Raw genomic sequence first — 16089 nt, 5'->3', positions numbered from 1 at the left:
CTTGCAGGCCTTTTCCTGGAACTGCAGAGGAGTTAAATACACTTTGTTGAGTATATGAAGTGCTTTGTTTTCAAACCTCCAGCTAGGGGTGTAATCTGGAATCTTACCCTGCGCGGAGCTCCACAACCCTGGGTAGAAGGTACAACTTCTTCCCCTTGAAGCTTAACACCTCCAAATGTCGCAAGATTCACTAAAACTGCTGCCTGGAGACTAGAGGTAGGCCCAAGGCCTTGCAGACCTTTCCCTGTAACTGTAAAGGGGTTAAATACACTCTGTGGTGTCTGAGATGTGTTGGTTATTCACACATCCAGGCAGGGGTGATACCTGAAATCTTACCCTGCGCGGAGCTCCATAACCCTGGGTAGAAGGTACAACTTCATACCCTTTGAAAGTTAACACCTCCAAATGTCACAAGTATCAGTAAAACTGGTGCCTGGATGCTGTAAGTAGGCCCAAGGCCTTGCAGGCCTTTTCCTGGAACTGCAGAGGAGTTAAATACACTTTGCTGAGTATATGAAGTGCTTTGTTTTCAAACCTCCAGCTAGGGGTGTAATCTGGAATCTTACCCTGCGCGGAGCTCCACAACCCTGGGTAGAATGTACAACTTCATCCCCTTGAAGCTTAACACCTCCAAATGTCTCAAGATTCATCAAAACTGGTGCCTGGATGCTGGAAGTAGTCCCAATGCCTTGCAGGACTTTTCCTGTAACTGCAAAGTAGTTAAATACACTTTGCTGAGTATATGAAGTGCTTTGTTTTCAAACCTCCAGCTAGGGGTGTAATCTCGAATCTTACCCTGCGCGGAGCTCCATAACCCTGGGTAGAAGGTACAACTTCATCCCCTTGAAGCTTAACACCTCCAAATGTCACAAGATTCATTAAAACTGCTGCCTGGAGGCTGGAGGTAGGCCCAAGGCCTTGCAGACCTTTCCCTGTAACTGTAAAGGGGTTAAATACACTTTGTGGTGTCTGAGATGGGTTGGTTATTCACACATGCAGGCAGGGGTGATACCTGAAATCTTACCCTGCGCGGAGCTCCATAACCCTGGGTAGAAGGTACAACTTCATACCCTTTGAAAGTTAACACCTCCAAATGTCACAAGAATCAGTAAAACTGGTGCCTGGATGCTGTAAGTAGTCCCAATGCCTTGCAGGACTTTTCCTGTAACTGCAAAGTAGTTAAATACACTTTGCTGAGTATATGAAGTGCTTTGTTTTCAAACCTCCAGCTAGGGGTGTAATATGGAATCTTAATCTGCGCGGAGCTCCATAACCCTGGGTAGAAGGTACAACTTCATCCCCTTGAAGCTTAACACCTCCAAATGTCCCAAGTTTCAGTAAAACTGGTGCCTGGATGCTGTAAGTAGGCCCAAGGCCTTGCAGGCCTTTTCCTGGAACTGCAGAGGAGTTAAATACACTTTGTTGAGTATATGAAGTGCTTTGTTTTCAAACCTCCAGCTAGGGGTGTAATCTGGAATCTTACCCTGCGCGGAGCTCCACAACCCTGGGTAGAAGGTACAACTTCTTCCCCTTGAACCTTAACACCTCCAAATGTCGCAAGATTCACTAAAACTGCTGCCTGGAGACTAGAGGTAGGCCCAAGGCCTTGCAGACCTTTCCCTGTAACTGTAAAGGGGTTAAATACACTCTGTGGTGTCTGAGATGTGTTGGTTATTCACACATCCAGGCAGGGGTGATACCTGAAATATTACCCTGCGCGGAGCTCCATAACCCTGGGTAGAAGGTACAACTTCATACCCTTTGAAAGTTAACACCTCCAAATGTCACAAGTATCAGTAAAACTGGTGCCTGGATGCTGTAAGTAGGCCCAAGGCCTTGCAGGCCTTTTCCAGGAACTGCAGAGGAGTTAAATACACTTTGCTGAGTATATGAAGTGCTTTGTTTTCAAACCTCCAGCTAGGGGTGTAATCTGGAATCTTACCCTGCGCGGAGCTCCACAACCCTGGGTAGAAGGTACAACTTCATCCCCTTGAAGCTTAACACCTCCAAATGTCACAAGATTCATTAAAACTGCTGCCTGGAGGCTGGAGGTAGGCCCAAGGCCTTGCAGACCTTTCCCTGTAACTGTAAAGGGGTTAAATACACTTTGTGGTGTCTGTAATGTGTTGGTTATTCACACATCCAGCTAGGGGTGACATCTGAAATCTTACCCTGCGCGGAGCTCCATAACCCTGGGTAGAAGGGACAACTTCATCCCCTTGAAGCTTAACACCTCCAAATGTCACAAGATTCATCAAAACTGGTGCCTGGATGCTGGAAGTAGGCCCAAGGCCTTGCAGGCCTTTTCCTGGACCTGCAAAGGAGATAAATACACTGTGCTGAGTATGTAAAGTGCTTTATTTTCAAACGTGCAGCTACGGGTAAAATCTGGAATCTTACCCGGTGCGGAGCTCCATAACTCTGGGTAGAAGGTACAACTTCATCCCCTTGAAGCTTAACACCTCCAAATGTCACAAGATTCATTAAAACTGCTGCCTGGAGGCTTGAGGTAGGCCCAAGGCCTTGCAGACCTTTCCCTCTAACTGTAAAGGGGTTAAATAAACTTTGTGTTGTCTGAGATGTGTTGGTTATTCACACATCCAGGCAGGGGTGATACCTAAAATCTTACCCTGCGCGGAGCTCCATAACCCTGGGTAGAAGGTACAACTTCATACCCTTTGAAGGTTAACACCTCCAAATGTCACAAGTATCAGTACAACTGGTGCCTGGATGCTGGAAGTAGGCCCAAGGCCTTGCAGGCCTTTTCCTGTTACTCTAAATGAGTTAAATACACTTTGCTGAGTATGTAAAGTGCTTTCTTTTCAAACGTGCAGCTAGGGGTGAAATCTGGAATCTTACCCTGCGCGGAGCTCCATAACCCTGGGTAGAAGGTACAACTTCATCCCCTTGAAGCTTAACACCTCCAAATGTCACAAGATTCATTAAAACTGCTGCCTGGAGGCTGGGGGTAGGCCCAAGGCCTTGCAGACCTTTCCCTGTAACTGTAAAGGGGTTAAATACACTCTGTGGTGTCTGAGATGTGTTGGTTATTCACACATCCAGGCAGGGGTGATACCTGAAATCTTACCCTGCGCGGAGCTCCATAACCCTGGGTAGAAGGGACAACTTCATCCCCTTGAAGCTTAACACCTCCAAATGTCACAAGATTCATCAAAACTGGTGCCTGGTTGCTGGAAGTAGGCCCAAGGCCTTGCAGGACTTTTCCTGTAACTGCAAAGTAGTTAAATACACTTTGCTGAGTATTTGAAGTGCTTTGTTTTCAAACATCCAGCTATGGGTGAAATCTGGAATCTTACCCTGCGCAGAGCTCCATAACCCTGGGCAAAAGGTACAACTTCATCCCCTTGAAGCTTAACACCTCCAAATGTCACAAGATTCATTAAAACTGCTGCCTGGAGGCTGGAGGTAGGCCCAAGGCCTTGCAGACCTTTCCCTGTAACTGTAAAGGGGTTAAATACACTCTGTGGTGTCTGAGATGTGTTGGTTATTCACACATCCAGGCAGGGGTGATACCTGAAATCTTACCCTGCGCGGAGCTCCATAACCCTGGGTAGAAGGGACAACTTCATCCCCTTGAAGCTTAACACCTCCAAATGTCACAAGATTCATCAAAACTGGTGCCTGGTTGCTGGAAGTAGGCCCAAGGCCTTGCAGGACTTTTCCTGTAACTGCAAAGTAGTTAAATACACTTTGCTGAGTATTTGAAGTGCTTTGTTTTCAAACATCCAGCTATGGGTGAAATCTGGAATCTTACCCTGCGCAGAGCTCCATAACCCTGGGCAAAAGGTACAACTTCATCCCCTTGAAGCTTAACACCTCCAAATGTCACAAGATTCATTAAAACTGCTGCCTGGAGGCTAGAGGTAAGCCCAAGGCCTTGCAGACCTTTCCCTGTAACTGTAAAGGGGATAAATACACTTTGTGGTGTCAGTAATGTGTTGGTTATTCACACATCCAGCTAGAGGTGACATCTGAAATCTTACCCTGCGCGGAGCTCCATAACCCTGGGTAGAAGGTACAACTTCATCCCCTTGAAGCTTAACACCTCCAAATGTCACAAGATTCATCAAAACTGGTGCCTGGATGCTGGAAGTAGTCCCAATGCCTTGCAGGACTTTTCCTGTAACTGCAAAGTAGTTAAATACACTTTGCTGAGTATATGAAGTGCTTTGTTTTCAAACCTCCAGCTAGGGGTGTAATCTGGAATCTTACCCTGCGCGGAGCTCCACAACCCTGGGTAGAAGGTACAACTTCATCCCCTTGAAGCTTAACACCTCCAAATGTCGCAAGATTCACTAAAACTGCTGCCTGGAGACTAGAGGTAGGCCCAAGGCCTTGCAGACCTTTCCCTGTAACTGTAAAGGGGTTAAATACACTCTGTGGTGTCTGAGATGTGTTGGTTATTCACACATCCAGGCAGGGGTGATACCTGAAATCTTACCCTGCGCGGAGCTCCATAACCCTGGGTAGAAGGTACAACTTCATACCCTTTGAAAGTTAACACCTCCAAATGTCACAAGTATCAGTAAAACTGGTGCCTGGATGCTGTAAGTAGGCCCAAGGCCTTGCAGGCCTTTTCCTGGAACTGCAGATGAGTTAATTACACTTTGCTGAGTATATGAAGTGCTTGGTTTTCAAACCTCCAGCTAGGGGTGTAATCTGGAATCTTACCCTGCGCGGAGCTCCACAACCCTGGGTAGAAGGTACAACTTCATCCCCTTGAAGCTTAACACCTCCAAATGTCTCAAGATTCATCAAAACTGGTGCCTGGATGCTGGAAGTAGTCCCAATGCCTTGCAGGACTTTTCCTGTAACTGTAAAGGGGTTAAATACACTTTGTGGTGTCTGTAATGTGTTGGTTATTCACACATCCAGCTAGGAGTGACATCTGAAATCTTACCCTGCGCGGAGCTCCATAACCCTGGGTAGAAGGTACAACTTCATCCCCTTGAAGCTTAACACCTCCAAATGTCACAAGATTCATCAAAACTGGTGCCTGGATGCTGTAAGTAGGCCCAAGGCCTGGCAGGCCTTTTCCTGGGACTGCAAAGGAGTTCAATACACTTTGCCGAGTTTGTTAAGTGTTTTGTTTCAACACCTCCAGCTAGGGGTGACATCTGAAATCTTACCCTGCGCGGAGCTCCATAACCCTGGGTAGAAGGTACAACTTCATACCCTTTGAAGGTTAACACCTCCAAATGTCACAAGTATCAGTAAAACTGGTGCCTGGATGCTGGAGGTGGGCCCAAGGCCTTGCAGGCCTTTTCCTGGAACTGCAAAGGAGTTAAATACACTTTGTGGTGTCTGTAATGTGTTGGTTATTCACACATCCAGCTAGGGGTGACATCTGAAATCTTACCCTGCGCGGAGCTCCATAACCCTGGGTAGAAGGGACAACTTCATCCCCTTGAAGCTAATCACCTCCAAATGTCACAAGATTCATCAAAACTGGTGCCTGGATGCTGGAAGTAGGCCCAAGGCCTTGCAGGCCTTTTCCTGTAACTGCAAAGTAGTTAAATACACTTTGCTGAGTATTTGAGGTGCTTTGTTTTCAAACCTCCAGCTAGGGGTGTAATCTGGAATCTTACCCTGCGCGGAGCTCCATAACCCTGGGTAGAAGGTACAACTTCATCCCCTTGAAGCTTAACACCTCCAAATGTCACAAGATCCATCAAAACTGGAGCCTGGATGCTGGAAGTAGTCCCAATGCCTTGCAGGACTTTTCCTGTAACTGTAAAGGGGTTAAATACACTTTGTGGTGTCTGTAATGTGTTGGTTATTCACACATCCAGCTAGGGGTGACATCTGAAATCTTACCCTGCGCGGAGCTCCAAAACCCTGGGTAGAAGGGACAACTTCATCCCCTTGAAGCTTAACACCTCCAAATGTCACAAGATTCATCAAAACTGGTGCCTGGTTGCTGGAAGTAGGCCCAAGGCCTTGCAGGCCTTTTCCTGTAACTGCAAAGTAGTTAAATACACTTTGCTGAGTGTGTGAAGTGCTTTGTTTTCAAACATCCAGCTATGGGTGAAATCTGGAATCTTACCCTGCGCAGAGCTCCATAACCCTGGGTAGAAGGTACAACTTTATCCCCTTGAAGCTTAACATCTCCAAATGTCACAAGATTCATTAAAACTGCTGCCTGGAGGCTGGAGGTAGGCCCAAGGCCTTGTAGACCTTTCCCTGTAACTGTACAGGGGTTAAATACACCTTGTGGTGTCTGTAATGTGTTGGTTATTCACGCATCCAGCTAGGGGTGACATCTGAAATCTTACCCTGCGCGGAGCTCCATAACTCTGGGTAGAAGGGACAACTTTATCCCCTTGAAGCTTAACTCCTCCAAATGTCACAAGATTCATCAAAACTGGTGCCTGGTTGCTGGAAGTAGGCCCAAGGCCTTGCAGGCCTTTTCCTGTAACTGCAAAGTAGTTAAATACACTTTGCTGAGTATGTGAAGTGCTTTGTTTTCAAACATCCAGCTAGGGGTGAAATCTGGAATCTTACCCTGCGCGGAGCTCCAAAACCCTGGGTAGAAGGGACAACTTCATCCCCTTGAAGCTTAACACCTCCAAATGTCACAAGATTCATCAAAACTGGTGCCTGGTTGCTGGAAGTAGGCCCAAGGCCTTGCAGGCCTTTTCCTGTAACTGCAAAGTAGTTAAATACACTTTGCTGAGTGTGTGAAGTGCTTTGTTTTCAAACATCCAGCTATGGGTGAAATCTGGAATCTTACCCTGCGCAGAGCTCCATAACCCTGGGTAGAAGGTACAACTTTATCCCCTTGAAGCTTAACATCTCCAAATGTCACAAGATTCATTAAAACTGCTGCCTGGAGGCTGGAGGTAGGCCCAAGGCCTTGTAGACCTTTCCCTGTAACTGTACAGGGGTTAAATACACCTTGTGGTGTCTGTAATGTGTTGGTTATTCACGCATCCAGCTAGGGGTGACATCTGAAATCTTACCCTGCGCGGAGCTCCATAACTCTGGGTAGAAGGGACAACTTTATCCCCTTGAAGCTTAACTCCTCCAAATGTCACAAGATTCATCAAAACTGGTGCCTGGTTGCTGGAAGTAGGCCCAAGGCCTTGCAGGCCTTTTCCTGTAACTGCAAAGTAGTTAAATACACTTTGCTGAGTATGTGAAGTGCTTTGTTTTCAAACATCCAGCTAGGGGTGAAATCTGGAATCTTACCCTGCGCGGAGCTCCATAACCCTGGGTAGAAGGTACAACCTCATCCCCTTGAAGCTTAACACCTCCAAATGTCACAAGATTCATTAAAACTGCTGCCTGGAGGCTGGAGGTATGCCCAGGGCCTTGCAGACCTTTCCCTGTAACTGTAAAGGGGTTAAATACACTTTGTGGTGTCTGTAATGTGTTGGTTATTCACACATCCAGCTAGGGGTGACATCTGAAATCTTACCCTGCGCGGAGCTCCATAACCCTGGGTAGAAGGGACAACTTCATCCCCTTGAAGCTTAACACCTCCAAATGTCACAAGATTCATCAAAACTGGTGCCTGGATGCTGTAAGTAGGCCCAAGGCCTGGCAGGCCTTTTCCTGGGACTGCAAAGGAGTTCAATACACTTTGCCGAGTTTGTTAAGTGTTTTGTTTCAACACCTCCAGCTAGGGGTGACATCTGAAATCTTACCCTGCGCGGAGCTCCATAACCCTGGGTAGAAGGTACAACTTCATACCCTTTGAAGGTTAACACCTCCTAATGTCACAAGTATCAGTAAAACTGGTGCCTGGATGCTGGAGGTGGGCCCAAGGCCTTGCAGGCCTTTTCCTGGAACTGCAAAGGAGTTAAATACACTTTGTGGTGTCTGTAATGTGTTGGTTATTCACACATCCAGCTAGGGGTGACATCTGAAATCTTACCCTGCGCGGAGCTCCATAACCCTGGGTAGAAGGTACAACTTCATCCCCTTGAAGCTTAACACCTCCAAATGTCACAAGATTCATCAAAACTGGTGCCTGGTTGCTGGAAGTAGGCCCAAGGCCTTGCAGGACTTTTCCTGTAACTGCAAAGTAGTTAAATACACTTTGCTGAGTATTTGAAGTGCTTTGTTTTCAAACATCCAGCTATGGGTGAAATCTGGAATCTTACCCTGCGCAGAGCTCCATAACCCTGGGCAAAAGGTACAACTTCATCCCCTTGAAGCTTAACACCTCCAAATGTCACAAGATTCATTAAAACTGCTGCCTGGAGGCTAGAGGTAAGCCCAAGGCCTTGCAGACCTTTCCCTGTAACTGTAAAGGGGATAAATACACTTTGTGGTGTCAGTAATGTGTTGGTTATTCACACATCCAGCTAGAGGTGACATCTGAAATCTTACCCTGCGCGGAGCTCCATAACCCTGGGTAGAAGGTACAACTTCATCCCCTTGAAGCTTAACACCTCCAAATGTCACAAGATTCATCAAAACTGGTGCCTGGATGCTGGAAGTAGTCCCAATGCCTTGCAGGACTTTTCCTGTAACTGCAAAGTAGTTAAATACACTTTGCTGAGTATATGAAGTGCTTTGTTTTCAAACCTCCAGCTAGGGGTGTAATCTGGAATCTTACCCTGCGCGGAGCTCCACAACCCTGGGTAGAAGGTACAACTTCATCCCCTTGAAGCTTAACACCTCCAAATGTCGCAAGATTCACTAAAACTGCTGCCTGGAGACTAGAGGTAGGCCCAAGGCCTTGCAGACCTTTCCCTGTAACTGTAAAGGGGTTAAATACACTCTGTGGTGTCTGAGATGTGTTGGTTATTCACACATCCAGGCAGGGGTGATACCTGAAATCTTACCCTGCGCGGAGCTCCATAACCCTGGGTAGAAGGTACAACTTCATACCCTTTGAAAGTTAACACCTCCAAATGTCACAAGTATCAGTAAAACTGGTGCCTGGATGCTGTAAGTAGGCCCAAGGCCTTGCAGGCCTTTTCCTGGAACTGCAGATGAGTTAATTACACTTTGCTGAGTATATGAAGTGCTTGGTTTTCAAACCTCCAGCTAGGGGTGTAATCTGGAATCTTACCCTGCGCGGAGCTCCACAACCCTGGGTAGAAGGTACAACTTCATCCCCTTGAAGCTTAACACCTCCAAATGTCTCAAGATTCATCAAAACTGGTGCCTGGATGCTGGAAGTAGCCCCAAGGCCTTGCAGGACTTTTCCTGTAACTGCAAAGTAGTTAAATACACTTTGCTGAGTATTTGAAGTGCTTTGTTTTCAAACATCCAGCTATGGGTGAAATCTGGAATCTTACCCTGCGCAGAGCTCCATAACCCTGGGCAAAAGGTACAACTTCATCCCCTTGAAGCTTAACACCTCCAAATGTCACAAGATTCATTAAAACTGCTGCCTGGAGGCTAGAGGTAAGCCCAAGGCCTTGCAGACCTTTCCCTGTAACTGTAAAGGGGATAAATACACTTTGTGGTGTCTGTAATGTGTTGGTTATTCACACATCCAGCTAGGGGTGACATCTGAAATCTTACCCTGCGCGGAGCTCCAAAACCCTGGGTAGAAGGGACAACTTCATCCCCTTGAAGCTTAACACCTCCAAATGTCACAAGATTCATCAAAACTGGTGCCTGGTTGCTGGAAGTAGCCCCAAGGCCTTGCAGGACTTTTCCTGTAACTGCAAAGTAGTTAAATACACTTTGCTGAGTATTTGAAGTGCTTTGTTTTCAAACATCCAGCTATGGGTGAAATCTGGAATCTTACCCTGCGCAGAGCTCCATAACCCTGGGCAAAAGGTACAACTTCATCCCCTTGAAGCTTAACACCTCCAAATGTCACAAGATTCATTAAAACTGCTGCCTGGAGGCTAGAGGTAAGCCCAAGGCCTTGCAGACCTTTCCCTGTAACTGTAAAGGGGATAAATACACTTTGTGGTGTCAGTAATGTGTTGGTTATTCACACATCCAGCTAGAGGTGACATCTGAAATCTTACCCTGCGCGGAGCTCCATAACCCTGGGTAGAAGGTACAACTTCATCCCCTTGAAGCTTAACACCTCCAAATGTCACAAGATTCATCAAAACTGGTGCCTGGATGCTGGAAGTAGTCCCAATGCCTTGCAGGACTTTTCCTGTAACTGCAAAGTAGTTAAATACACTTTGCTGAGTATATGAAGTGCTTTGTTTTCAAACCTCCAGCTAGGGGTGTAATCTCGAATCTTACCCTGCGCGGAGCTCCATAACCCTGGGTAGAAGGTACAACTTCATCCCCTTGAAGCTTAACACCTCCAAATGTCACAAGATTCAGTAAAACTGGTGCCTGGATGCTGTAAGTAGGCCCAAGGCCTTGCAGGCCTTTTCCTGGAACTGCAGAGGAGTTAAATACACTTTGTTGAGTATATGAAGTGCTTTGTTTTCAAACCTCCAGCTAGGGGTGTAATCTCGAATCTTACCCTGCGCGGAGCTCCATAACCCTGGGTAGAAGGTACAACTTCATCCCCTTGAAGCTTAACACCTCCTAATGTCACAAGATTCATTAAAACTGCTGCCGGGAGGCTGGAGGTAGGCCCAAGGCCTTGCAGACCTTTCCCTGTAACTGTACAGGGGTTAAATACACTCTGTTGTGTATGTGATTTGTTGGGTTTTCACACATCTAGGCAGGCAAGCATCACAAAAACAGGTGGCTGGAGACAGGCCCAAGGCCTTGTCCTGATGCTATAAAGGGGTGAAATACACTTTGACCATGTAAAGTGTTTTCTTATCAAACCTCCAGCCAGGGGTATAACCCGAAATCTTACCCTGCGCGGAGCTCCATAGCCAAGGTTAGTAGGAGCAACTGTATCCCTTTGAAGATGAACTCAACCAAATGTTACAATTATCACTAAACAGGCCCACAGCCTTGTGCTGATACTGTAACAGGGGTGAATCTCACCCTGCGCGGAGCTCCATAGCCCTGTGTAGAAATAGCCACTTTGTGCCTGCAGGCTAGAAATGGGCTTGGGACACTGAAGGCTAGAATCTGATAATGTAAAATACCTTTTGAATGAAGGTATTTTTTTTTTGGCAGACCTCCAGCTAAGGGGGAAAACCGGAAATGTTACCCGAATCGGAGCTCACCAGCCCTGGGTAGGAAAAGTGACTTTGTCCCCTTGAACCTAAAGAGTTGGTATAAAATCAATTTAAAAAAAAAAGTGTATATATAGTTTTTTTTTGCTTACCTCCAGCTAAGGGGGAAAACCGGAAATGTTACCCGAATCGGAGCTCCATAGCCTCGGGTAGAAACAGTGACTTTGTCCCCTTGAACCTAGAGAGTTAAAAAAAAAAAAAAAATGTTTATATATAGTAAAAAAAATACAATACAATAGAAATATGTGTTTGTAGGTTTTTTTTTTTTTTTTTTGGGCCGACCTCCAGCTAAGGGGGGAAACCGGAAATGTTACCCGAATCGGAGCTCACCAGCCCTGGGTAGGAAAAGTGACTTTGTCCCCTTGAACCTGAAGAGTTAGTATACAATGAATTAAACAAAAAAAATTGTATATATCGTTTTTTTTTCTGTTTTGCTTACCTCCAGCAAGGGGGAAAACCGAAAATTTTACCCGAATCGGAGCTCCCCAGCCCTGGGTAGAAGTAGTGCCATTGTCCCCTTGAACCAAACTGTCCACACAGAAAAAAACTGAAACGGGTGCTTAAAGACCCACAGGGACCCGTAAACGGTCATGCTGGTTCGCCGCAAGAATCAGGATGCCACAGCCTCTTCCTATGGGCCTGCATGGGAACTCGACTTCATCGACCATTAAGCCCCCACGCAGTGGGGGCTTACAGAGCCTGGGCAGGAGACAAAGTTGGAGTTAGCGCGGCCGTTCCGCCGCCCGGCCATCTGGTCGCCAGGCTCACTGGGCCATCTGGTCACTGCACAACGGTGCGACCAGATGGCCCACTGAGCCATGCGACCAGATGGCCGATCGGCGGAACCGCCGCGTTAACTCCAACTTTGTCTCCCGCTCTGGTGCTGTAACCCCCCACTACGTGGGGGCTTAATAGTCGGCATAGGTCCCCCAGTCCAGGCCTCCAAGACGGCGGGCCCCTGGGCAGGGCTAAACCTGCCTTATCTCCCGAGTTTCGTCGCCCCAGGATAACGGGACCCTGGGGCGGTCTACACACGCCTTAGGTCCCCAGTCCAGGGCTCCATGACGGTGGGCCCCTGAACCGGGCTGAACCCGCCTTAGGTTACCAGTTCAGGGCTCCATGGTGGCGGTCCCCGGGGCCGGGCTAAGCACGCCTTATCTCTCCGGTTTCGGGGCCAAGGACAACGGGACCCTGGGGCGGGCTAAACACGCCTTATGGTCCCCAGTCCAGGGCTCCATGATGGCGGGCCCCTGGGCAGGGATAAACACGCCTTAGGTCCCCAGTCCAGGGCTCCATGATGGCGGAGCCCTGTGCCGTGCTAAACCTGCCTTATCTACCCAGTTTCGGGCCTCAGGATAAAGAGACCCTGGGGCGGGCTACACACGCCTTAGGTCCCCAGTCCATGGCTCCATGATGTAGGTCCCCTGAACCCGCCTTAGGTTACCAGTTTAGGGCTCTACGGTGGCGGACCCTGGGCCGGGCTGAACCCGCCTTCCCGAGCAGAGTGGCTGCGGAGCAAATCCCCGGGTTCCCTCCATCCTCCCCTCCCGACCGAGTGGGGGCCTAGATAGGAGCCCTGCGCTGCGGGAATAATAGTTCATAGACCCAGCTCTCACAAGACATGGTGGTCGGCTCTTAAAAGAGCCTTTGGGTTGTTTTGTCTTTTTTTTCCGTGGGCAAGTCGAGTGTTTAACCGCCGAATCCGTAGAGGGTGCGGCCCTGGCGCTTCAGGGCATAGACCACATCCATGGCGGTGACGGTCTTCCTCTTGGCGTGCTCGGTGTAGGTGACGGCGTCCCGGATCACGTTCTCCAGGAAAACCTTCAGCACTCCGCGGGTCTCCTCGTAGATGAGGCCGGAGATGCGCTTGACTCCGCCACGGCGCGCCAGGCGGCGAATGGCCGGCTTGGTGATGCCCTGGATGTTGTCCCGGAGCACCTTGCGGTGCCTCTTGGCGCCGCCTTTGCCGAGCCCCTTCCCTCCTTTGCCGCGTCCAGACATGTTCTCCTCTCGGTGCTGTGAGCAGAAGTGATAGCTCAAGCCCCGCACCGGCTCGTTATATGGAGGAGAAGCGGACCTGCGCGGGAGCTCCAAGTGCCCGCCCCTGTGTGGCGGGAGAGCCCGGCCCCGGCCCGCCCTCTGCAGGGAGCGGGGGCTGGAGAGGCCGTTGCCGTTTGAAAAAGAGCGGGCTCCCAGCCCGCCTTTGTTATGGCGGGCTGGCTCAGCAGCTGCCGCCAGTGCACAGATCACAGTGAAACACACGCACACGCCTCCCTTCCCGGCCCCCACTTGTGACCGCAGCCCGCCTAACCCTCTCGTTCCGTGCCCCTGCCAAGATGAACCGAAGCCTCGGACATGTTTCAATGGAGCCCACACCGGCTCCACCCCGCTGTGTGACACCGCCTGCAACCCCGTAACACCGTCCACGTCTCGCGCCCAAGGCACCTCCCTTCCCGGCCCCCACTTGTGACCGCAGCCCGCCTAACCCTCTCGTTCGGTGCCCCCTCCCAATATGAACCGAAGCCTCGGACTTGTTTCAATGGAGCCCTACACCGGCACCACCCCGCTGTGTGACACCGCCTGCAACCCCGTAACACTGTCCAAGTCTCGCGCCCAAGGCACCCCTTTTCCCGGCCCCCACTTGTGACCGCGGCCCGCCTAACCCTCTCGTTCCGTGCCCCTCCCAATATGAACAGATGCTTAGGACATGTTTCAATGGAGCCCACACCGGCTCCTCCCCGCTGTGTGTGACTGCCTGCAACCCCGTAACACTGTCCACGTCTCGAGCCCAAGGCACCTCTCTTCCCGGCCCCTACTTGTGACCGCGGCCCGCCTAACCCTCTCTTTCGGCGCCCCCTCCCAATATGAACAGAAGCCTCGGACATGTTTAATGGAGCCCAACACACGTTAAAGGCCTCACCGGCACCACCCCGCTGTGTCTGGCCGCCTGCAATCCCGTAACGGTCCCCATCTCGCGCCCGGTTGTGTCGTCTGCCCCAAAAAGATGCCAAATAAATATAGGATTTTTATTAGAAAAAACATTATGGATATCGGACTCGAAGCTGGGCTTTGGGGACGGGGGCAACATTTATATGCAGGGCCGAGGGCTTGGAGTGTGTCCCACCTATGAAGCGACGGCGCGGGCGCTGCCGCATCTATGAAGCCGCCAGAGTAACACCTCGGCACGGATACGCTCTTTGATGGAGTCTGTGGATGGCCCTGAAAAGAGCCTTTGTGTTTAGGGTGTGTTTCCACGGGGGTCTGCGGGCCTTTACTTGCTTGCTTTGCCCTGTGCCTTGTGGCTCTCGGTTTTCTTGGGCAGCAGCACGGCCTGGATGTTGGGCAGGACTCCTCCCTGGGCGATGGTGACTCGGCCCAGCAGCTTGTTCAGCTCCTCGTCGTTGCGGATGGCCAGCTGGAGGTGTCTGGGGATGATGCGGGTCTTCTTGTTGTCCCGGGCGGCGTTGCCAGCCAGCTCCAGGATCTCGGCGGTCAGGTACTCCAGCACTGCAGCCAGATAGACGGGGGCACCGGCGCCCACCCTCTCGGCGTAGCTTCCCTTACGGAGCAGTCTGTGCACACGGCCCACGGGGAACTGGAGCCCGGCTCTGGAAGAGCGTGTCTTGGCCTTGGCGCGGGCCTTTCCTCCCTGCTTTCCGCGTCCAGACATGGCGATCGATGTAAAGTCTCAGTCACACAACAGCGAGAATGATACTGCTCTTTTTGCTGGACTCGGTAATATAAAGACTTCGGGTGCGTCTGATTGGTTGACAGCTAGTCGTTGATAGTACTTCTCATTGGAGGAAGGCGTGCTATGGTTTAGCCAATCAGTGTCCCAGAACCGCATTACAATAGGAAGTGGGGGCCCGGCCTATACCTGCCAATGAGAAGGGAGAGCCGGGAAGAAGCTGCTTTGCACGCCCTGGCTATAAATACAAGTGCGGCCGCCCAAACATGATTTCTCTCGGCTCCACAGCACGCGGTGAAAGATCCTCGACCATGCCTGAACCAGCCAAGTCCGCGCCGGCTCCCAAGAAGGGCTCCAAGAAAGCGCTCTCCAAGCCGCCCAAGAAGGACGGTAAGAAACGCAAGAGGAGCAGGAAGGAAAGCTATGCCATCTACATTTACAAAGTGATGAAGCAGGTGCACCCGGACACCGGCATCTCTTCCAAGGCCATGGGCATCATGAACTCCTTCGTGAACGACATCTTTGAGCGCGTCGCTGCAGAGTCTTCCAAACTGGCTCTCTACAACTCGCGGCGCACCATCACCTCACGGGAGATCCAGACCGCAGTCCGCCTTCTGCTGCCCGGAGAGCTGGCCAAGCACGCCGTGTCGGAGGGCACCAAGGCCGTCACCAAGTACACCAGCGCCAAGTAAGGCTTCCAGGCGCACCCCAACGAACACAACGGCTCTTTTAAGGGCCAACCACTTCCTCCCCTAAGAGCTAATGTAACCCTAGTATGACAGAAGAATATGTGTTTTTATAAGGGTAATGTTGAGCGCAGATAGCGCCGCTCTCCCGGGGTTTGCTGCACACCGAGGGACGATGGAGCAGGCAGCCCGTTTTGCCTCTTTCAATAAACATGTCTATATGAATGAGCCCTCCCTGGGACCACGTGCCACCTATGCACTGTAATGTAACGATGACGTTATATAAACCTGCTGGCAATTCACACAGCTACTCCCGGGCAATTTGCTTTCCATGTTATGGGCGAGCAGCTTTAATGTGTGCCGGTTTAATTAGCGTTGTGTTTGTATTTCCAGACCCAGGGGAACGGCTACAATACGCCCCGGGGCAAACGCTACCGAAATCAGACACATGAACCCCATGTACCGGGAGCCCAGATGCCTCATAGCGCTGGCTTGTGACCAGCGGATCCCTGCCGCCATTAAATGATGGGCACATTGACGAGGTGTTTGTGCACTGTGAAGACGGAAGGCTCTGGTCACCCCCAGAGCCTGTATAAGTTGCCCAGTACTCGTGGTACTCTCA

The 16089-nt window shown here is 50.0% G+C and overlaps 3 protein-coding genes across 3 annotated transcripts; 1 reads left to right on the top strand and 2 right to left on the bottom strand.

The window, feature by feature from the left end:
- Positions 1-12744: 12744 nt before the first annotated feature.
- LOC147663917 (histone H4) lies at positions 12745-13111 on the bottom strand. Its single transcript, XM_086950030.1, has one exon. It carries the CDS (start codon positions 13092-13094, stop codon positions 12783-12785), a length of 312 nt encoding a protein of 103 aa, XP_086806156.1. The 5' UTR covers positions 13095-13111; the 3' UTR covers positions 12745-12782.
- Positions 13112-14306: 1195 nt separating this feature from the next.
- On the bottom strand, positions 14307-14774 carry LOC147663916 (histone H2A type 2-C-like). The gene has a single exon (XM_086950069.1). It carries the CDS (start codon positions 14761-14763, stop codon positions 14365-14367), a length of 399 nt encoding a protein of 132 aa, XP_086806195.1. The 5' UTR covers positions 14764-14774; the 3' UTR covers positions 14307-14364.
- A 318-nt stretch (positions 14775-15092) lies between these two features.
- On the top strand, positions 15093-15473 carry LOC147663915 (histone H2B 1.2-like). Its single transcript, XM_086950092.1, has one exon. The coding sequence runs from the start codon at positions 15093-15095 to the stop codon at positions 15471-15473; it is 381 nt and encodes a 126-aa protein (XP_086806218.1).
- The last annotated feature ends 616 nt before the right edge of the window (positions 15474-16089 follow it).

The sequence above is a fragment of the Lissotriton vulgaris genome, unplaced genomic scaffold (assembly GCF_964263255.1).
Source record: "Lissotriton vulgaris unplaced genomic scaffold, aLisVul1.2 SCAFFOLD_728, whole genome shotgun sequence".
Lineage (NCBI taxonomy): Eukaryota > Metazoa > Chordata > Amphibia > Caudata > Salamandridae > Lissotriton > Lissotriton vulgaris.
This window is presented reverse-complemented; position numbering and strand designations above follow the sequence as displayed.